The sequence below is a fragment of the Physeter macrocephalus genome, unplaced genomic scaffold (genome assembly GCF_002837175.3).
Source record: "Physeter macrocephalus isolate SW-GA unplaced genomic scaffold, ASM283717v5 random_5, whole genome shotgun sequence".
NCBI classification, from domain to species: domain Eukaryota; kingdom Metazoa; phylum Chordata; class Mammalia; order Artiodactyla; family Physeteridae; genus Physeter; species Physeter macrocephalus.
In genome coordinates, this window is record NW_021145291.1 from 99,383 (window position 1) to 119,279 (window position 19,897).

General features: G+C 60.1%; 2 protein-coding genes across 12 annotated transcripts; both read left to right on the top strand.

Moving 5' to 3' along the window:
* Positions 1-1,381: 1,381 nt before the first annotated feature.
* On the top strand, positions 1,382-9,419 carry DMWD (DM1 locus, WD repeat containing). Of its 2 annotated transcripts, XM_024132795.3 has the most exons (5): positions 1,382-1,897; positions 3,147-3,329; positions 5,416-6,675; positions 7,466-7,540; positions 7,915-9,418. In XM_024132795.3, exons 1-5 carry the CDS (start codon positions 1,454-1,456, stop codon positions 7,960-7,962), a joined length of 2,010 nt encoding a protein of 669 aa, XP_023988563.1. In that variant the 5' UTR covers positions 1,382-1,453; the 3' UTR covers positions 7,963-9,418. The 2 variants fall into 2 exon arrangements, with proteins under 2 accessions (XP_023988563.1, XP_054938011.1); XM_055082036.1 differs by lacking the exon at positions 7,466-7,540 and having other exon boundaries at positions 7,915-9,419.
* Positions 9,420-9,719: 300 nt separating this feature from the next.
* On the top strand, positions 9,720-19,722 carry DMPK (DM1 protein kinase). 10 transcript variants are annotated; one of them, XM_028483073.2, is made up of 15 exons: positions 9,724-9,994; positions 12,136-12,227; positions 12,495-12,578; positions 12,670-12,765; positions 13,308-13,456; positions 13,612-13,705; positions 13,993-14,199; positions 14,280-14,606; positions 15,254-15,342; positions 16,621-16,729; positions 17,493-17,662; positions 17,753-17,850; positions 18,041-18,087; positions 18,397-18,486; positions 18,836-19,722. In XM_028483073.2, the coding sequence occupies exons 1-15, from the start codon at positions 9,835-9,837 to the stop codon at positions 18,956-18,958; spliced, it is 1,935 nt and encodes a 644-aa protein (XP_028338874.1). In that variant the 5' UTR covers positions 9,724-9,834; the 3' UTR covers positions 18,959-19,722. The 10 variants fall into 10 exon arrangements, with proteins under 10 accessions (XP_054938009.1, XP_054938010.1, XP_054938008.1 ...); XM_028483077.1 differs by having other exon boundaries at positions 19,344-19,722; XM_028483072.2 differs by having other exon boundaries at positions 18,401-18,486.
* Positions 19,723-19,897: the final 175 nt, after the last annotated feature.

The window sequence follows — 19,897 nt, forward strand, 5'->3', positions numbered from 1 at the left end:
AGACCCAAGGGCAAGAGAGAGTGTGCTGTGTTGGGGTAGATTCTCAAACCTCATTTTGGGGACATGGTGTGAGGAGTCAGTGGTGAGAAATGAGGCTGGAAAGAGAGGTTGGCAGGAACAGATTACCCAGGGCTGAACTTTGTCCTGGGAGCCCTAGGGAGGCCACAGATGGGCTTTGAACAGGGCAGGGTCCTGATCATTATCATGCTTTAGAAAGACCTCTCTAGATGCCAAGTGGAGGGCAGATAGAGGGGTGAGACAGGAGTCTGGGAGAGCAGAGACAAGGCTGATACAGGAAGGGCCCAAGCAGGAGAGGAGGAGTTTAGACCAGGGCTGCACAGAGGAATGGACTGGAACAGAGGAATTCAGGTGACAGAATGCAAAAGACTTGGGGACTGGAATCAGGGAGTGAAGGGAAATGGCAGAAGTCTAGGGAGACACTGAGTTCTGCAGCCTGGTGACTGGAGGGGATGTCAGTGCCAGCCCTAAAATGGGGACACAGGAGAGGAGCAGGATTTGGAGTAAGATGTCAGTTTCATTGCAGGACTTGTTGAGTGTGAGATGCTTCTGGGACATTCCGGTGAGAAATCTGGGAGGCGATTGAATAAGTGGGTCTAGGAAGATCTGTGATGGGGGCAGGGTGGTGTCAGAAGAAGTGAGGGGCACTGGCTATCAGGGGGCTGATGGGATCAGGAAGACATTTTGGGTTACTAGTGGATTATTGGGACACTGGGGACATTGCAGGGATCAATAAAATTTCGGTGGGTGTCGGAGGACCGAGTGAGATTGTTGAAGATTGTGGAGTTACGGAGATACATAGGAGGTTGGTGGGAAATGTGGAGATGTTTGGTGTTAGTATTAATCAGTAGTGGGTTAGATGAAGTCCTTGGAGTTTTATGGAGGCAATGGAGATCAGTGGGATTTGCGGGATCATCAAGGGTTGGGAGGAATGGTTGGAGATGCTGTGGCCAGTCGGGGACTTTAAGATGTAAGTGGGAAACACCGGAGGGTGTATGTTGGGAGTCTTCGGGAGACTCCAGGGTCACCTGGAGTCATCTGTGACGTCATGGGAAAGACAAGGTTTGGATGAGGCCTTCTCTTGAGGGTACTCCCGTTGCTACGCAAACGGTTCCCAGAGCGCCGTTGCTAGAGACCTATACTCTTTTGATGGCCGCGCCCCTTTCCCTACGGGCCCCGCCCCCACAGCCAACCACGTCGGCCGCAGGCACGAAGGCCGCGCCCACCTTGTAGCCCCGCCTTCAGTCCAGAACCGTTACCGGAGCGACGGCTGGAGCTCGTCCCGCCTCCCTACCCTGTTGCCAATCGAAGAGGCGTTGCCGGGGCGACGACACCACCTCTTCCGGTGCGGATCCCCGGCTTCCGGCAGGGGGCCCGGCGGCAGGCGGCTGTCCGGCACTAGCGGGGCCCTGGGCTGGGGTGGGGGTCGCCCAAGATGGCGGCGGGCGGCGCGGAGGGCGGCTCGGGCCCCGGCGCTGCCATGGGGGATTGTGCGGAGATCAAGTCGCAGTTCCGCACCCGCGAGGGCTTCTACAAGCTGCTCCCCGGCGACGGCGCCGCTCGCAGGTCGGGTCCGGCTTCCTCCCAGACCCCGGCGCCGCCCCAGCCGCCGCAGCAGCCCCTGCCCGGCCCTGCCTCCACCTCCGGCCCCGGCGCTGCGGGCGCCGCGCCGTCCCCTCCGCCCGCAGGCCCAGGGCCCGGGCCCGCGCTGCCTGCGGTGCGCCTCAGCCTCGTGCGCCTCGGGGAGCCCGACGGCGCCGGGGCCGGGGAGCCTCCCGCCACGCCCGCAGGGCTGGGCGCTGGGGGAGACCGCGTCTGCTTCAACTTGGGCCGCGAGCTCTATTTCTACCCGGGCTGCTGTCGCCGCGGGAGCCAACGGGTGAGCGGCCCGCATCGTGGGGCCCTGGGTGCTGGCTGAGAGGATGGGGTTCCTGAGGTGATTCACAAGTGACAGGAGAGTCCCTGAATGATAGGGGGCCCTGAGATAGGCATCCTACATGTGACGGACATCTTAAGGGGAAAGGATTCCTGGAGGTAATACAGGATTCTAAAAGGTGATGGGAGGCTCCCTGGGTGCTGGCCATCCTGGAGGTGATGGGAAACCCCGAGACCATGTGAGATCCTGAGGTTATGCGTGGGGTTCCTGGGATGGTGACTATTCTGGAGGTGATGGGGAATCCGAGATGGTATGGGGTGCTCCAAGGTGCTGGCTGGCAGGCATTTGGCAGGTGATGGGAAATGCAGGCTCAGAAGTGATGGAGAGCCCAGGGGCATTGCTGTCTGGGGGTGTTGGGGGGACTTGGGGAGGCCAGAGGTGAGGAGGATTCTGGAAGTGATGGGGGCTTAGAGGTAATAGGGATCCTGAAGGTGAATGGGATCCTAGAGAAACTTGGGGTTCTGGAGGTCATGAGGGTGCTGGAGGAAATGAGAATCTCGGAGCTGATGGGAGATCTGGAGAAAATGAGATCCCAGAGGGAACATCCTCAGGGGTGATGGGTGTCTCTAAAGTGATGTCAGTCCCAGAGGACATGAGACCCTTGGAGTTTATGGTGGTCCCCAGAAGTGATGGGTAGCCTGAGAGCCCAGAGATGATGAAGGCACCTGAAATTTAGGGGACCATGAGGTTTAATGGGTCCCTGAACTGTGATGGGGGTGCTGAGATTTAAGGACTCCAAAGTGAGGAGAATCCTGGGACATTGGACTTTAGAATTCTGGGGACTGGGTGATCCTGAGTTTTGAGGGTCTTGGAATAAAGTGGTGCTAAGACCCAGGGGAGTTGCTGAAATTATAGAAAGGAATTGGAGCTCAGGGACTACAGGGACCCTGAAACTGACACTGTGGCCAAGGGTGTCCCAGAAGTTGGGGGTGTCCAACTTTGGGGAGGACGCACTGTGGTCTCATGTGGTGGCAGGGGGAGAAGCTTCCTGCCTGGTTTTTTCCTCTGTTTGTGATTTGGGTCCTCCTTCCTGTCTGTGGTTGCCCCTTCCCTCCCCGCTCACCCATCCACCTACCCACTCCCCTCAGGGATTTAACCCTGCTTCCTCTTCGTGGTTTTCCCCCAACCTCAACACCCTCTTCCTTCCTCTCAGTGGTAGAAGCCATTAACTCGTTTTCTCCCACCACCCAAGTCCATTGACCTCAACAAGCCAATTGACAAGCGGATCTATAAGGGCACCCAGCCCACTTGCCACGACTTCAACCAGTTCACTGCTGCCACAGAGACCATCTCCCTGCTGGTGGGATTCTCAGCCGGTCAAGTGCAGTACCTGGATCTCATCAAGAAGGACACCAGCAAGCTATTCAATGAGGAGGTGATTGTGGGCCCCCAGGGCCCAGAACTGCTCCCGTTCCCACCCACCCATACACTGTTTGCCATGAGACTGCAGCTGCCTGGGAAGCAGTGTAGGCCTGAGGGGGCAGGATGAGGGAGAGACGGGGGATGGACTGACAGATATGGAGGATGGGGTGACAGCAGCTGCTGTGATGATAGCTAATAATGACAGTTGCATCTCCTGTGCCCAGGCCCTATGCTGTGTTAGCCCTATGCTGGACACATTACTTCTGGAGTTTTCATCAACCAATGGGTTAGGATTGTGATACCCATTTTGTAGATTAGAGAACTGAAGCTACTTACTGGTTGGGATTTGTTTGAAGCCACAGCCCTTGCTTTTCAAATTCTGGGCCCTGTGGGCTTTGTATTCAAATCTTTGCTGCACCATCTACTCACTGTGTGGCTTTGGGAAGGTGACTGTTCCTCCCTTAGCCTCAGTTTTCCTCCTCTGAAAAATGGGATTCCCATCCCTACCTCACGGGACCGTTGTAAAATCATACATGGAGGTTGCTCAGTCCTGGGTGGACCTGGCAGAAGGGGAAGTGCCGGTGAACGACCTTATCTGTGTCCAGAACTACTCTTGTCCTCTATCTCTCTCTCTCTGTTCTGAGAAGGTGTTTCAAATGTACAGAGTGCATGAATGGCAGAGGGGAGTGAGTGGAACAGGGAATGGATTAAAGTGGACCAGGTCATCCATTCACAGAATATTCCTTGAGTATTCGTTCTTTGCCAGGCATTGTTCTAAGCACTGGGAATACTACATCTCGGTGAACAAAACAGAGGGCCCTGCCTTTGTGGAGCTTTTATCTAGCTGGAGGAGACAGATAGTTATCGAATAACTAAGTAGGCTGTGTGTCAGGGTGTCGTGGAGAAAAATCCAGCAGGGAAGGCGAATGGGGAGTGCTCGGTGAGGTTAGCAAAGGTCTCACTGGAAGGTGACATGGAAATAAAGTCCTAAAGGAGGCAAGACACATTTTTGGAGAAAAGGACATTCTGAGTAGAGGGAACAGCTAGGACAAATGCCGGAAGCAGGACAGCAAAAAGGCTGTGGGGCCAGAGCAGTGTTGAGGGGGAGGGTAGTAGATGAGCTCCGAGAAACAACTCGGAGGGGCCAGGAGATGTAGGGTCTGGCAGGTCATGGAAAAGACCTTGGCTTTTAGAGCCTCTCGCCACTGGGGTTCATCTGAGCCGTAGAACACAGAAACAATTTGATTTAATTTCTAAATTCTCCAGAGAATGGAGAATGGGAAGCAACTTGGGTACCTGGGAAAGAAGTTAATTTGTTACAGACAGTGGATGCCAAAGGGCTTTAGGGCTTAGTTCTCCAGAGTCCTGCTTGAGAAAGGCTGCCATGGTGTTCAGAATAGGAGAGACAGTGCCGGGTGCTGACTTAGGTTTTAATAGCATCTCTTTGGCAACTGTGCAGAGAAGAGACCCGGGTGGTGGAGGCCAGTCTGTTAGGCCGTTGCAGGCTGGAAGGCAGCTGAGACCAGGGGGGTTGGAGCTGGGGGTGGTGAGAAGAGATCAGGTTCTGGGCACATTTTGCAGATCAAGCCCACAGGATTTCTTGCAGGTCTGGAGGTGAGTTGTGAGGACAAAAAGGAGCAAAGATGCGCGGCTGACAGGATGGGGTTGTCATTCAGGTGTCCAGGAACTACTTTCCAGGCCGGCCCCTCCTGCGGGCACAGCTCTGTGCTCTGGGGCTAGAACAATGAACCAAATAAACAAAGATACCTTCCCTGGGGGAGCTGATACTCCGTGACTCAATATCTTGCCTTAAGCATGACATGGTAAAGATGGCGGAGGGGGTTACACAGCGGAGAGTTCTCTGGAAGGCAGCACTGCCCTCCTGCCGAAGAAGGGACATCGAGGCTCCACGGAGCTCCCCTCACGCAGCCCTTCTCCCCCTGCTTTCCCCTAACCTGGTGTCTGTCCGTTTCCCTCAGTTCCTCCTCTCCGAGGAGGCCCGGGCCACTTATGATGACCTTCTCCCGGGAACCAGGCTGGGGAGGAGGTGGGCCACGGGAGGATGGCCTTCTCCCAACCCCCGCTCTCTCCCCTGGCAGCGGCTTATCGACAAGACCAAGGTGACATATCTGAAGTGGCTGCCTGAGTCAGAGAGCCTGTTCCTGGCATCCCACGCCAGCGGCCACCTGTACCTGTACAACGTCAGCCACCCGTGCGCCTCGGCCCCGCCGCAGTACAGCCTGCTGAAGCAGGGCGAGGGCTTCGCCGTCTACGCTGCCAAGAGCAAGGCGCCGCGCAACCCGCTGGCCAAGTGGGCGGTGGGCGAGGGGCCCCTCAACGAGTTCGCCTTCTCGCCCGACGGCCGGCACCTGGCCTGCGTCAGCCAGGACGGCTGCCTGCGCGTCTTCCACTTCGACTCCATGCTGCTGCGGGGGCTCATGAAGAGCTACTTTGGGGGCCTGCTCTGTGTGTGCTGGAGCCCCGACGGGCGCTACGTCGTGACGGGTGGTGAAGATGACCTGGTCACCGTGTGGTCCTTCACCGAGGGCCGCGTGGTGGCCCGAGGCCACGGCCACAAGTCCTGGGTCAACGCCGTGGCCTTCGACCCCTACACCACGAGGGCCGAGGAGGCGGCGGCTGCCGGTGGCGACGGGGAGCGGAGTGGCGAGGAGGAGGAGGAGCCGGAGGCCGCGGGCACAGGCTCGGGCGGGGGCGCCCCCCTCTCCCCGCTGCCCAAGGCCGGCTCCATCACCTACCGCTTCGGCTCGGCCGGCCAGGACACGCAGTTCTGCCTGTGGGACCTCACCGAAGACGTGCTCTACCCTCACCCTCCCCTGGCCCGCACCCGCACCCTCCCCGGCACGCCTGGCACCACGCCGCCTGCCACCGGCAGCTCGCGAGGTGGTGAGCCAGGCCCCGGGCCCCTGCCCCGCTCGCTGTCCCGGTCCAACAGCCTCCCACACCCAGCGGGCAGCGGCAAGGCGGGCGGCCCGGGTGCGGCGGCGGAGCCGGGGGCGCCCTTCAGCATCGGCCGCTTTGCCACGCTCACGCTGCAGGAGCGGCGGGACCGCGGGGCCGAGAAAGAGCACAAGCGCTACCACAGCCTGGGCAACATCAGCCGAGGTGGCGGTGGGGGCGGGGACAAGCCCAGCGGCCCCGCCCCCCGAAGCCGGCTGGACCCCGCCAAGGTGTTGGGCACCGCGCTGTGCCCGCGCATCCACGAGGTGCCGCTGCTCGAGCCGCTCGTGTGCAAGAAGATTGCCCAGGAGCGGCTCACGGTCCTCCTCTTCCTGGAGGACTGCATCATCACCGCCTGCCAGGAGGGCCTCATCTGCACCTGGGCCCGGCCGGGCAAGGTGGTGAGTCCCCCCCACACCAGCCCACCTGGGATCCAGGCAGAGGCGGGCGTTGGCAGAGAGGTTTGGTAGCATCACAGCCTCTAGCCGTGTGGGATGAGGGGAAGCCATGGAGATCTGTGTCCCAGGACAAGCCTTCTCAGATCTGAGAGTGACTTCTAGAACGCTTGGCAAGCAACGGTAAGCAGAGAGAGGGTCAGGCGTGAGAGACATCTGGGCGTGGTGGAGAACATGGCCAGTTATCAGAAGGGCAGCCGGTGGGCCCAGCATGGCTAGGTCTTACGGAATGGTGAAATTTTATTAATACTGCAGCTCGAGCTCTATGGGCAAGGTTGAGCCTGTGCACCCAGCTTCCGGCCTGAGTGTCAGACTCTTGGGATCTGAGCCCACTGCTGGAGGCGTGGGCTGCGGAATCCCAGGCTCAGGGTCCAGTCCGGCACTTCTGCTCCCTGTGTGACCTCGAGCAAGTCACTGCCTCTTTATGACTTTTCTCACCTCTTAGGACAGGGAAGCTTGAAGATGGGTAGGCCATGGGGTTCAGAAATGTGCTAGTAAGGTGAAGTGCGGGCCTGGTGCCTTATAACTTGGGACCTGTGTTCTCAGATGTCTCCTAAGGGTTTGGGCTCTGGGGCCCAGGATGCCAGATCTGAGGGCTCTGCCTGGTTCCTTGGAAGAGCAGTTTTGGAATTGTAGGGTCCTGAATCCCTAGAATTTAAAGTACAGTCTCAGAGGCAGGGGCATTGGGATTTGGGGAATCTGGTAAGTCCTGAAAGAGATCCCTCTATCTCCCTAGTTCACAGACGAGGAGACCGAGACCCAGACAGGGGAAGGAAGTTGGCCCAGGTCACCCAGCAAGTCAGTGGTAGAGGTAGGACTGTCCCTAAGTTCTTCCCTCCCAGAATCTTAGGACCCCCTCCGCAGTCAGAAGGGGACCCCAGTTTCCCCCTCTCCTCCCTACCTCCACCCCTACCCCATCCTCTTTGCTCAGGATCACCTGAGGACTTTAATTATTGTATAAAAGTGCCACCTGCTGGGACAGGGAAGCTAGCCGAGATGTAAGTTCCTGAGCCTAGAGCAGCGGCCTCTGTCTGGGTGGTCGGGGGTGGATTGAAGGACAAGGCCAGGGTGGCAGCAGCCTGGGGGACTCCAGGCTGGCTTCCCCCCACCCCACCGCCCCGTGGGACTGGTGAGAGCCCCAGGCGGTCTCTAACCCCCTCCTGTCTCCGCTCTCATCTTCCCCAGGGCATCTCCTCCCAACCAGGCAACTCCCCGAGCGGCACAGTGGTGTGAAGCCATGGATGTCGGGGTCCCCCACCCCATGCCCCCAGCTCCTAGCATAACCGTCCCCGCTGACCTCATGGATCAACGTATTAACAAGACTAACCATGACGGATGGACTGCTCCGGTCCCTCTCCCTGCACAAATTTGGGGCAGAGGGTCCCTCAGACTGGCCCAGACACTGGGGGGATGTAGCGGCCCGTGTGGCCTCAGCCTTGTCCCCACCCACTGCCAAGTACAATGACCCCTTCCTCTGAAACATCAGTGTTAGCCTCATCCCTGTCCCCAGCATGTGACTGGTCACTCCTGGGGGAGAAACTCCCCACCCACAAGAGCCCCAGCTCTGCAGTGCGCCTCTCGGTCCTGTGTGCAGGGCAGGGGTTGGCCCACCCCTCCCCTGGCCCCCGCCCTGCCCTTGCTGTTACTTGTGCTTTTGAAGAATGTTAAATTATGGAAGCCCCTGGGGTCCTCGCTGTCCCCCAGGACCTCTTATTTATACTAAAGTTCCCTGTTTTCACAGCGTCTCTGTTCCCTTCCGCGGAGGTATGGAGGAAATGTGTGGGTGCTTTCGATGCAGCCCTAGAATCAGTCCACTTTATCCAGAGGAAGAGCTAGGCCCTGCCTCCCCCCAACCCCCTTTTGAGGGCAGGAAGAACTGAAAACCAGAGGACGGGTGTGCCCGAGGCACACAGCTGGTGGATCTGCCGCTGGCCAGCCCCGGGCGGGGCCCTTCAGACAGAGGAGAGTATCCCTCGCCCCCCTCCAAACTCTCGGAGGGAAGAGAGCCACCAGGACCCCCTCTTCAGAGTCTTCAGTGGGAGTTTTAAAAGTTGTTTCAAAGTGTCCAGATATTACAGGGGCCCCCCCAGGCAGTTCCCGAGATGCCCGGAGTGAGCTGCCACAGCATCGGCCCTGGCCTTCTGCTGCCTCAGGCCTGGCTTGGCCGGGCCCAGGCATCCAGGGCCAATTAGAGACCATGGTTTCCTCTGGGAGAACTGTCCACCCTGGAAAGAACAGTGAAAATCCCTCCTGGCTGGCTCTTTGGAGCCACAGGGAGTGGTGTCTTCCCGCTCCACCCTCCACCCCCCGAAATGTTTCTGTTTCTAATCCTAGCCTGGGCAGGAATGTGGCTGTGCTGCCAGGGTCCAAGGAGCTATTTTGGGGGCTCCTTTGCCTCCCCCAGGCTTTGGCCAGTGGGTCACCCCTGATCCTGGCTCCTAAGGGCCTCCCTTCCCGATTCTCTCACCACCCCTTCCCCATCTCTTGCCAAAAAAAAGTGTAAAGCAGAGGGCCTGAGGGCTAAATTTAAACCATCCCAAAGTCTGAATCCTTGGCTGAGTCACCCGCAAAGCTGCCCTGGCCTCCCGCCCCCCTTCCCAGGCCTCACCCCATTTCCCCCCGCCGCGCCCGCCCCCCACGCTCCCAACTTGAGAGCTTGGGAGGGGTGTTACCAAATCACTCTGAACCTCAATTGGTCCCCTCTGGGGAATGGGAGGGCTGATCTTTGGCATCTGTCATACCTGTAGCGTTCCTCTGTGCTTTGCCTTTTCAGTGAGGGGGGTAGTTTGAGGGTAGAGATTCTCCACCACCCCTCATCTCACACTGAAGCGTTCCGAGGGGCCCTGGAAGGAGCAAGTTGGGGGGGCCTGGCTTGTGAGGGGTTAAGGCTGGGAGGCTGGAGGGGGCCGGACCGAGGGGTGGGGAGAAGGGGAGGAGGCCTTAGCAGCCAGCAGAGAGAAGTGGCCAGAGAGGCCCAGGGGACAGCCAGGGACAGGCAGACATGCAGCCAGGGCCCCAGGGCCTGGACAGGGCCCTCCAGGCCCCGTGACGGGAGGACCCCGAGCCCCTGGCCCGGGGAGGGGGCCATGGTGCTGCCTGCCCGACATGTCAGCCGAGGTGCGGCTGAGGCGCCTTCAGCAGCTGGTGCTGGACCCCAGCTTCCTGGGGCTGGAGCCCCTGCTCGACCTTCTCCTGGGCGTCCACCAGGAGCTGGGCGCCTCTGACCTGGCCCAGGACAAGTATGTGGCCGACTTCTTGGAGTGGGGTGAGTGCCTACCTACCTGCATGGCACCCCCCAGATTTGGGGGTGGGGCAGGGCAGAGGGAGGAGGTGGGTCTGGGCTGGGTGTTGGGGGCAGGACGGACACGGGGAAAACCTCCCATTCAGGGGCCCAGAACTTGGGGCTGGGTCTTGGGGCGACATATTCCTACCCCTGTGCCACCCTGGCAGGGCAGAGTGAGATGAGCAGAGGCCAGGGCAGCCATGACTCAGAATCATGACTTGGGAGCCATGGTAAGATGGGTTGGGCACAGCCTCTCATGGTCCCCCTGTACCCCCTTCCCAAGTCTAGGCCTAGGGACATGCTGGGGAGCTCTGTCTTCTAGGACCCCTCCCCACCAAAACGGGCCCTGTGGCCCTCCACCCCGGTTCCCCAGAGCGCAGGGGCAAGCGGAAGGGACAGCACAGGGCAGCTGCCAGGGGCGCGGCCGACGGGCAGGTGTTCGGCGCCAGCCTCTCCAGCTGCTCCAACAGGTGTCCAGGCACTGGGAGGGCGCGGTGACTCAGGCAGGCCCGGGGAGAACCAGCTCTGCACACGGGGCCCACCGAGCACCCCCTCCACCCCCTGGTTGGAGGAGGAAGAATTAGGGTTCTTCTGAGTGGGCCCACTTTCTCTGTAGGTTCCTCCTCCACCCAAAGTCCCTTTTGGCCAAGTCTTCCCCTGGAGACAGGTCCAGAGGGAAGATGCTTCATCTTCAGCCTCAGCCTCCTGCCTCGTCTGCCCCACTCCCTCCCGGCCCAGGCTCAGGCTGACTTGGGTTTTTGTCTCTCTAACATCTGCCATTCTGTCCCTCCACTTGTCTGTCCCTCAGTGGCTTGCTCTTGGTCCTTGGGCTCTGTGTGTCCCTGTCCCCGTCCCTGTTTCCTATCTCTCTTCCTTCTCCCGCTCCCTCTTTTCTTGTGTCCATCTCTTTCTGACCCAGGCCCTGCTTCTCTCTCCCCATTTTGCAGATGCGAAGGTGGAGGCCAAGGGCTAGACCACTTGGCCTCTGGGAGAACCTTCTCCCCACATCCCCCCAGCCCTTAGTAACTCTCTCAGCCCCTCTTTTGCAGAGGATGATCTGAGACCTGAGGTGGGGGCAGCTCTCCTGAAAGGAGCACTCCTTTTGTGGCCGGAGCAGCATCCTGCGGCCCCTCCCCTGCCAGGCCGCTGGGGCGGGGGAGGGGGCCTGGGTTCCCGCTGCCTTAAAAGGGCTCAGTGTCTTGGCTCTCTCCTCCCTCCCCCATCCTGGGCCTGGCTGCTGCTTCCCTGCTGGCCCACTCTTCCTGAACCCCGAACCCTCTCCATAACCCACTGTATCTTCCCTCATTCCTAGTTGCACCCACTGCTCTCTCCCTCCTGCCTCAGAAGCTCCCAGCTTCTTCCACCTCCGGGAGTCCAGGCTTCCCCCTCCCAAACTGCTCTCTGTGACATTGCTAGCTGTAGGACCTTGGGCAGAGGACTTCACCTGTCTGAGCCTTGGTTCTTCATCTGTAGATAAGGAGTAATAGTAAAAACCTCCTCCTGGAGTTGAGAGCGCAGAGATAACACACTTGACTGTGCCTGCAGCTCTGGAGCAGGGATGCGGACCCACGCTGGCTTTGTCTCCCTCTCCCGTTCCTTCTCCTGGCCCAGCCCTAAACTCAGGGTTTCCCAGAGTGTGGTCCAAGAGCCACCAGTATCTGAGCCTAGGATTAAACTGCAGGCTCTGGACCATGACCCAAAACAGACTGAATGAGAGCCCTGGGGGTGGGCGGGGTCACCGGGAGTAGGGGCCCCGGAAGCCCAGGGAGCTCTTAGAACTGGGCCTATTTCTTCTTCCTCTGTTCTTCAGGGCCTCCCTTCGGCAGACTTATTACCTCACCCTGTCCATCCTGCGCCCCCTAGAGCCCTCTGGCCCAGTGTCCTGTCCCAGAAAGGGGTTCCCAGGCATCCCACTTTTCTCTGTACAAGAGCAGTTTTGGGTCCCCAAAGCCTCACGTAATGTTTATGTGAAGTCTTTAAGGAGGCAGACCAGTGCTAAGGGGAGGGGCAGGGGCAGGGGAGACTCAGCGACAGAGGGTGGGACTCTCTCTCCTCGTCTCCAGTGTCAGTCAGTCCCTGTGATTCTCGGTTCTCATCACCCCCCTTCGCCCCCTCCCCCCCAGTGGAGCCCATCGCGGAGAGGCTTAAGGAGGCCCGACTGCAGAGGGATGACTTCGAGATTCTGAAGGTGATCGGACGCGGGGCGTTCAGCGAGGTGAGCCTGGGGCAGCGGAGGCAGCTCAGTGGGGTCAGAGACCTGACTTTTCCTGCAGTGGGCGGGATGTTGGAGTTCCGGTCGCGGGGCCTTAGAAATTGATGAATGACTGCGTTTAGAACCTAAGGCGGGGCTTGAGGCCAATGGGCGTGGCTTGTCGAGTTGGGGCGGGGCCAAGTCTGGCCCGGGTTAAGGGTGGAATCCAATCTGGGGGAGCCCTGGTGTTTCCCCGCCACCTCCGCTCCATTACCCTGTTTGGGCTTTCAGGTGGCGATGGTGAAGATGAAGCAGACGGGCCAGGTGTACGCCATGAAGATCATGAATAAGTGGGACATGCTGAAGAGAGGCGAGGTGAAGGCCGGGCTGGGTGTGCGGGGTGCTGAGGATCCCCCCTTCCGTCCTCCCACCCCCGTCCGCTTCAGCTCCTCCGGGTGCCCCGCAGGTGTCGTGCTTCCGCGAAGAGAGGGATGTGTTGGTGAACGGGGACCAGCGCTGGATCACGCAGCTGCACTTCGCCTTCCAGGATGAGAACTACCTGGTGAGCCCCAGGCCGGGCGACTAGAGGGGCGGACCCCCACCCCGGAGGCTGTCCATTATCGAGGTGCGGGCAGGCAGAGGAAGTTCTAGGATCGGGGAGCTGCCTCGAAATGCATGCGGCAGTCCCTGGGTGTGGTACGAGCTGGCCTTCCTTTCCCAGGATGGGAGATGTCCCTTACCGCCTTTTTCCCCAGGTTGATTCTGGGGGCACTACCTGGAATGAGATAGTCTCTAGAGTCTATGTGGGAGCCACCGGGCGGGGGGTATCTGGGCTCCATACCCTGGACAATCGGGAGGTCTCTGGGTTCTCTTTTTCCTGACTCCCTTGGTCGGGCGTGGGGGAGGTGAATCTCTGTCCAGTGACATCGTGGGGGACCGAGGATTGGGGGTGGGCGTGTCTCTGATTTGGCCTGGGAGATCTCTTGGGGCTGGCGCTGCGGAGTCTCTGCCCAGGGATGGGGCGTCTCTGGGAGTCTTTGTCCCGGGCTATGGGCCGTGGGCGCCCAGGCAGGGTACCTACCCCCGTGACACGCCCCCTCCCAGTACCTGGTCATGGAGTACTACGTGGGCGGGGACCTGCTAACGCTGCTGAGCAAGTTTGGGGAGCGGATCCCGGCCGAGATGGCGCGCTTCTACCTGGCCGAGATTGTCATGGCCATAGACTCGGTGCACCGGCTGGGCTACGTGCACAGGTGGGCGCTGCAGGGGCTGAGGGCCGCGGGAATTGGCGAGCGTGGTCCTTAAGAGGGTGGGGCCCAGGCGGTGCTGCCTCGTGGGGTGGAGCCTGGTGAGGTGGCAGGAGAGAGGCTCACTTATCCCTCTCCCTTCCCTTCTTCCCTCCGCACAGGGACATCAAACCGGACAACATCCTGCTGGACCGCTGCGGCCACATCCGCTTGGCAGACTTCGGCTCCTGCCTCAAGTTGCAGGCGGATGGAACGGTGAGCGGTGCACCGCTCTTGGGCAACTCGGACTACCAATGACGGGTGGGGAGCAGGAACCGGAGGTGCAGTGTGGGGGCGGGGCTGAGGCGTGCGGGCAGAGCCAGGGTGAGGGCAGGACTAGATTTGTAGCGGAAAGAAGGAGGCGACCCAGGCCCTAGCCTGCCTGTGGCTCAGGCTTAGAACAGGCAAAAGGAGGGACTAAGCTCTAGGGCAGTGGTTAAGAGAGGGCGGAGCCAGAGCTAGGAGGGGCGGGGTCAAGCCTAGCTCGGATCCTGTTGGCTCAGGTGCGGTCACTGGTGGCTGTGGGCACCCCGGACTACTTGTCTCCCGAGATCCTGCAGGCCGTGGGCGGTGGGCCCGGGACTGGCAGCTACGGGCCCGAGTGTGACTGGTGGGCGCTGGGCGTGTTCGCCTATGAAATGTTCTACGGGCAGACGCCCTTCTACGCCGACTCCACAGCTGAGACCTACGGCAAGATCGTGCACTACAAGGTGAGCACAGCCCGGGGAGCCCCTGACCTCTCCGCACATGCTCCCGGGTAACATCCCCTCTTTCCCCTCCCTCCGAGCAGGAGCACCTGTCTCTACCGCTGGCAGACGCAGGAGTCCCTGATGAGGCTCGCGATCTCATCCAGCAGCTGCTGTGTCCCCCCGAGATGCGCCTGGGCCGGAATGGGGCAGGCGATTTCCAGAAGCATCCTTTCTTCTTTGGCCTTGACTGGGACAGCCTCCGAGACAGCGTGCCCCCCTTTACGCCGGATTTCGAGGGTGCCACGGACACGTGCAACTTCGATGTGGTGGAAGACGGGCTCACTGCCATGGTGAGCGGGGGCGGGGTAGGTACCTGCGATCCCTGGTCTGCAGAGGGTACCCCCGCATCCGACCGCCGTAACACCGAGGTTAGGAGAGTACCCTCCTCCTGGGGTCCCGAAATCATTCCTTCCCCAGAACACCTGCTCTGTGTGGCCCCAGGGCTGGGAACCCAGCAGTGACCTAGACTCACAGTCCAGTGGAGGACACGGACTTGTCCCCAGACAGTGATGCCCCAGAGAGATCAGGGCTGAGATGGGGGCGGGGGGTGCAGGGGGGCGGGCCTCCTGACCCAGCGTGAAAGGTCCTGGAGGGCTTCCTGGAGGAGGGGGCTATCTGAGCTGAGACCTGGAAGGATGAGAGGTGAGAAAGCACCATAGAGAAATCTCCCTTGCTTAGGCCATCCCTCTCTCAGCTGTTCTATGAGCTATCCGTGTTTGTTCAGCTTGACTGCCTTTGTGCTGGGCACAGCGGGGGACACACATGGACCAAGTCAGCCCTGGTCCCTGCCCTCATCTACTTACAGTCTGGAGAAGTGTATAATTATACCGTGGCAAGTGCCCTGAGGGAAGCAGCAGGATGTAGTAAAAGAAAATGATGCAGGGTCCACTTTAGATAGACCCCAGGCTGGGGTGGGGGGGGTGGGAGGGCACTTAAGCCAAGACTGGGAAGGGGTGAGTGAGGGGCCATCCCTGACAGCCGCTGGTCATCTCACATCTGTGTTTCTCTCCTATAGGAGACGCTGTCGGATATGCAGGAAGGCATGCCACTGGGGGTCCACCTGCCTTTCGTGGGCTACTCCTCCTATTCCTGCATGGCCCTTGGGTAAGTGCTGCCCCTGTGCGGCTTGAGAGGAGTGGATGGGGGTGGGGTGGGGGTGGGGGGGTCCTGCCTCCAGAGGCCCCAGGAGGCTGCTCGGGGTTATTACATCCTGGCCCGTAGGTGCCCAGGAGAAATTGCAGGGTCAGTCTCGGAACCTTATCGTCTTGGGACTAAGGGCTTTTAGGAGCCCAGAATTGTAGGACCTTAAATTCTCAGACCATAAGTACTTTGAAATTTAGATTCAAATGTAAAACCTCAGAGTCACAGGCTCGGCCTTCTGCAATCTTCTGACCTTCCACTTTTAGGTTTCTAGTATACAGTCATGGGACCTCAAAATCTTAGAGAATAAGAAGTTTAGAATTCTTAAGTCAATCTAAAAAGAACACGGACTCACTAAGTTACGTAACCACAAAGCCTTCTTAAAACATTGATTCTGAAAATAATACATTGCTTATCACAAGTATATTAGAAAATAGGGACGAGAAAAAGGAAGGCCGCCAGCAGCAACGGTCCCTGGCTCACAGCACACGTACTTAACAGCTGTGAGAACACGCTGTATTCTAATCTGTTTTGTTATTGGACAATGTACCGCAAGTGCCATTTCTTGAACAAACTATAACACAATCCTGACCCGCTGGGGAGTGCTCTCCTTACTGGGCAGAGGTCAGGACTCAGCTGACCCGCCTCTCTGCCATGACCCAGGCGGGATGCACAGCTGCAGGTTGGTCTTGGCGCTTGTCGAGCATCATTGGGTCCTGGAGACATATTTCTACAAGAGGGACTGCTGGGTTGGAGGGGACATCACTTTTATTGCAATTTCATATTCCTTGGGAGGGTCTGTCTTCCTCCCAGCACCTGGGTCTGAGGGTGGGGGGGTGGCTGCTGTCTAGAGTCAGTCTTGGGGTCCAACACCCAGTCTGAAGACCACCTCTTCGGAGGTAGCCAGAGCTGGGAGTGTCTCCCTAACTTCCTGAGGCCCTTAGGAGAGGGGCCTGTAAAGCGCACATGGAGACGGAGATGGGCAGATCCTAGAACATGGGTTTCCTGACCCCAGGTTCCCGAGGAAGGTGCAGAGAGGCCAGCTTCCAGGGGCCTGAGGCCATGCCAGGGGCAGGCCTTTTCCTAACAAGAGGAGGACCTGTCCCACTTCACTCTGTCCCTCCCCCCCCCAAGCCTGGAGCCTTCAGTTCTGGCTGCCCCAGGGCACAGGCTAGGGAGTCCTGGCTGTAAATGCAGGGGTGAGGCCGGCTCTTCCTCCCCTCGCCCTCTTCCTCTCCCCAGGGATGATGAGATCCCGGGCTCCATGCCCATGGAACTGGAGGCCGAGGCGTTGCCTGAGCCATTGCAAGAGCCCAGCCTGGAACCCACGGTGCCCCCACCAGAGGAAACGGTGAGTCTTTAGGAGCCTAATTTAGAGGAGAGGGTCAGTGAGGGACGAATGGAGAGAAAAGGGGAGGCCTTCAGGGATAGTGTGCGCCATGGAGTGCTAGGCCCTCGGGGGGCTTCCTCGACAGAAAGAGATGGAAGACGAAGTAGAGACAAGGTTACTTCAGTCAGAAATGATCCCCACAGAGAAATTAAAACAGGTCAGTGAGTGTGCATGGAGGGGAACTCTCTGGGGAGGGGAAGCCCTGGAGAAGGAGGAGGACCACCCATTGGTCAGCAAAGAGAAGGGTAAGGGCTCTGAGGTGAGAACCAGCTGGTTTGCTCTGAAACATGAAAGGAGGGTAGTAAGGCTGCGTTGTTCCAGGAGGAAGGAGGGTGAGGAGTGAGGAGAGGGGAGGCGGAAGAGGCCAGCAGACACACACCAGACAGGGCCTTTAGTTTTCATGTGATGGGCCTCCTCCTGAGGGCACTGAGGGGCCGGAGAGATTCTCCAGGGGAGGAACATGGTCAAGCTGCATAGTGTTATAGGAACAGCCCTTTGGTGTGGAAGGTGGATGGGAGGAGACCAGATTAAAGGCTGGAGGCGAGGGCTGGGCTGGGTTAGGGAAGGAGGGGGCTTGGATCACTGCAGGAGCTGTGGGGATTCCAGAAAGATCTCAGGGGTGCAGGAATAGAGGTCAGAGGAGGATCCCAGGCCTGGAACCTATGCCTAAGTCTCGAATGCTCCAGGAGCCACAGGCAGCCCTAAGCCCGGTTCCCATACCCAGGCTGAAGCGGCAGTTCCGAAGGCCATTCCGGAGGCCATTCCGGAGGCGGTGGCAGAGGCCGAGGTGACGCTGCGGGAACTCCAGGAGGCCCTGGAGGAGGAGGTGCTTACCCGACAGAGCCTGAGCCAGGAGCTGGAGGCCATCCGAACGGCCAACCAGAACTTCGCCAGGTCGGGGTCGGGAGTCGGGGACAGTCACTACCTTTAGCAGTCTCTCTAGCCGAAATCCCAAAGGGCTCACGGTCCTTACCTCCCCTGCAGCCAACTCCGCGAGGCCCAGGCCCGTAACCGAGACCTGGAGGCGCACGTCCGGCAGCTGCAGGAGCGGATGGAGTTGCTTCAGGCCAGGGGAGCCGCAGGCGAGTCCCTCATCCACCACCTTTCCTGAGGCGCCGGCGGGGTGGGGGGTGGGGGGGCGGGGGGCGGGGAGGTGGGCCCGCGGCGTGTGTATACACCTGGGGGGGGGTGAGGGGCCCAGGCTGGGGCACGCCGCGCCACCGCCCTTCTCCGTCCCTCCACGCGCCCTACGCCTCTCTCTTCTCCTTCCAGCTGTCACAGGGGTCCCCAGTCCCCGGGCCACGGATCCACCTTCCCATGTAAGACCCCTCTTTTTCCCCTGCGTCAAGCCTGCTGCCCCCTTTGCAGACTCTGTCTCCATCTCCCCGTACCCCTGTCCAGACTTAGAGGTTCACCCCTACCTCTTTGAGGTTCCAGTCAGCAGACACCCTCCATTCATGCCCAAATCTACCAGATCTCCCTCGGTTCAGGCCTCTCACCAAATCCCATCCAGGATCTCCCTAGATGACCTCCCCGACCTCGACTCCCCTCGCTGTCTCTTGCACCCCGCCGAGGGCGGCCGTGCCGAGCTGGGCTCGGATCGGGTCACCTGTCCCTTCTCTCTCCAGCTAGATGGCCCCCCGGCCGTGGCTCTGGGCCAGTGCCCGCTGGTGGGGCCAGGCCCCATGCACCGCCGCCACCTGCTGCTCCCTGCCAGGGTACGTCCGGCTGCTCACGCCCGCCCGCCGCGCGCCCCCGCCCAGCTCCACGTACCCGCAAGCCGCCTCTGCTTAGCTGCGCCTCTGCGGGGTGGGGCCCGCGGCGGGGAGGGAGGATGCTCGGGCAGCCAATCAACACAGGCCTCTAGGAGGCAGCCAATGAGGAGTTGGGACAAGACTTAGGCTTGCGAGCCGACCAATCACAGCTACCCGCGCTGTGAGGGGGCGGGGCGGGTGCAGGGAGTGTGTGGACCCTTTTATGGGCGTAGGCGGGGCTGGTCCCAGGAGCCAATCAGAGGCCCGCGTCGCCAGTGCTGAGGGCCCCCCCCCCCCCGCCCTCTCCCCGCAGGTCCCTAGGCCTGGCCTATCGGAGGCGCGTTCCTTGCTCCTGTTCGCCTCTGCTCTGGCTGGTGCCGCCGCCCTGGGCTGCATTGGGTTGGTGGCCTGCGCCGGCTATCTTGCCGCAGTCTGACCCCGCCCGGGATCCGCCTTCGCCGCCTGAACCCTAGAACCCGAGCCTGTCCTCCACTCGGGCTCCGCTGGAGGGTTTGGAGACCCAGGCACGGCCCAGAAGCCACTCCCACCGCCCCCCAGTTCACAGCACTCCGAGCGTGGGTTTCCGCCCCAGCTCCAGCCCTGTGATCCGGGCCCGCCCCCTGGCGGCCGGGGAAGGAGGAGCCGGGGCCGCGGCTCCAGGGAGGCTTGTAGCCGGGAATGCTGCTGCTGCTGCTGCTGCTGGGGGGATCGCGGACCTCTTCCTTTCTCCGGCCTAGCCGAGGCTCCCGACGTGGATGGGCAAGCTGCGACCTAGAGAAGGCAGCAGGGCCAAGGCTCGGCATCTGTTTTTCACCCTCCAGGCACCCCACCCACATCGGCTTGCAAACCACAAATCCTCCTTGTGCATGAGGCCCTGCCCTCCCGGGAAGACTCTCTTTCCGCGGTGAACGTCTAGCGCGAGCTCCTCCTTTGCCTTTTGACAGTCCCGCTTTTTTCGGGGACTCTCGCGCCCTCTTCACGTGCGCTGCTCTCGGAGCCACAGCCGGCTCTGCCCGCCTCGGCAGCATGGGTATTTATTGACCTTTCCTCCGACCCGCTGACAGGCTCCAGGACCCCAGCACCCTAATCCACGTTTTGGATGCACTGAGACCCCGACATTCCTCGGTATTTATTGTCTTTCCCCACCTAGGACCCCACCCCCGATCCTCGCGAATAAAAGGCCCTCTCGTCTGCCCAAAATTCTGAAATTCCTTCGTGTCCGCTGTTTGCTTTGAGGGCAGGAGGCTTTTCAGTGGGCCAATAGGAAGGCGAGCGGAGGTGGCCAATGGCCTGGCAGCAAGCTAGCGGGAGGCGAAGCGGACGTATCAGGGGTGGGGGTGGGCTGCGGGGCGTGGCTTCGACACCCGGCCAATAG

What these genes read in the sequence shown, in the direction of transcription:
- DMPK (XM_055082033.1), top strand. Translation starts at nt 9,835, where the DNA reads ATGTCAGCCGAGGTGCGGCTGAGGCGCCTTCAGCAGCTGGTGCTGGAC. An exon ending in TGCCCCCACCAGAGGAAACG is followed by an intron (nt 16,730 to 17,492) that starts GTGAGTCTTTAG and finishes TCCCATACCCAG; the next exon opens with GCTGAAGCGGCAGTTCCGAA. An exon ending in GCCAACCAGAACTTCGCCAG is followed by an intron (nt 17,663 to 17,752) that starts GTCGGGGTCGGG and finishes CCTCCCCTGCAG; the next exon opens with CCAACTCCGCGAGGCCCAGG.
- DMWD (XM_024132795.3), top strand. Translation starts at nt 1,454, where the DNA reads ATGGCGGCGGGCGGCGCGGAGGGCGGCTCGGGCCCCGGCGCTGCCATG. An exon ending in GGGCCCGGCCGGGCAAGGTG is followed by an intron (nt 6,676 to 7,465) that starts GTGAGTCCCCCC and finishes CTATCTCCCTAG; the next exon opens with TTCACAGACGAGGAGACCGA. An exon ending in CCAGCAAGTCAGTGGTAGAG is followed by an intron (nt 7,541 to 7,914) that starts GTAGGACTGTCC and finishes CATCTTCCCCAG; the next exon opens with GGCATCTCCTCCCAACCAGG.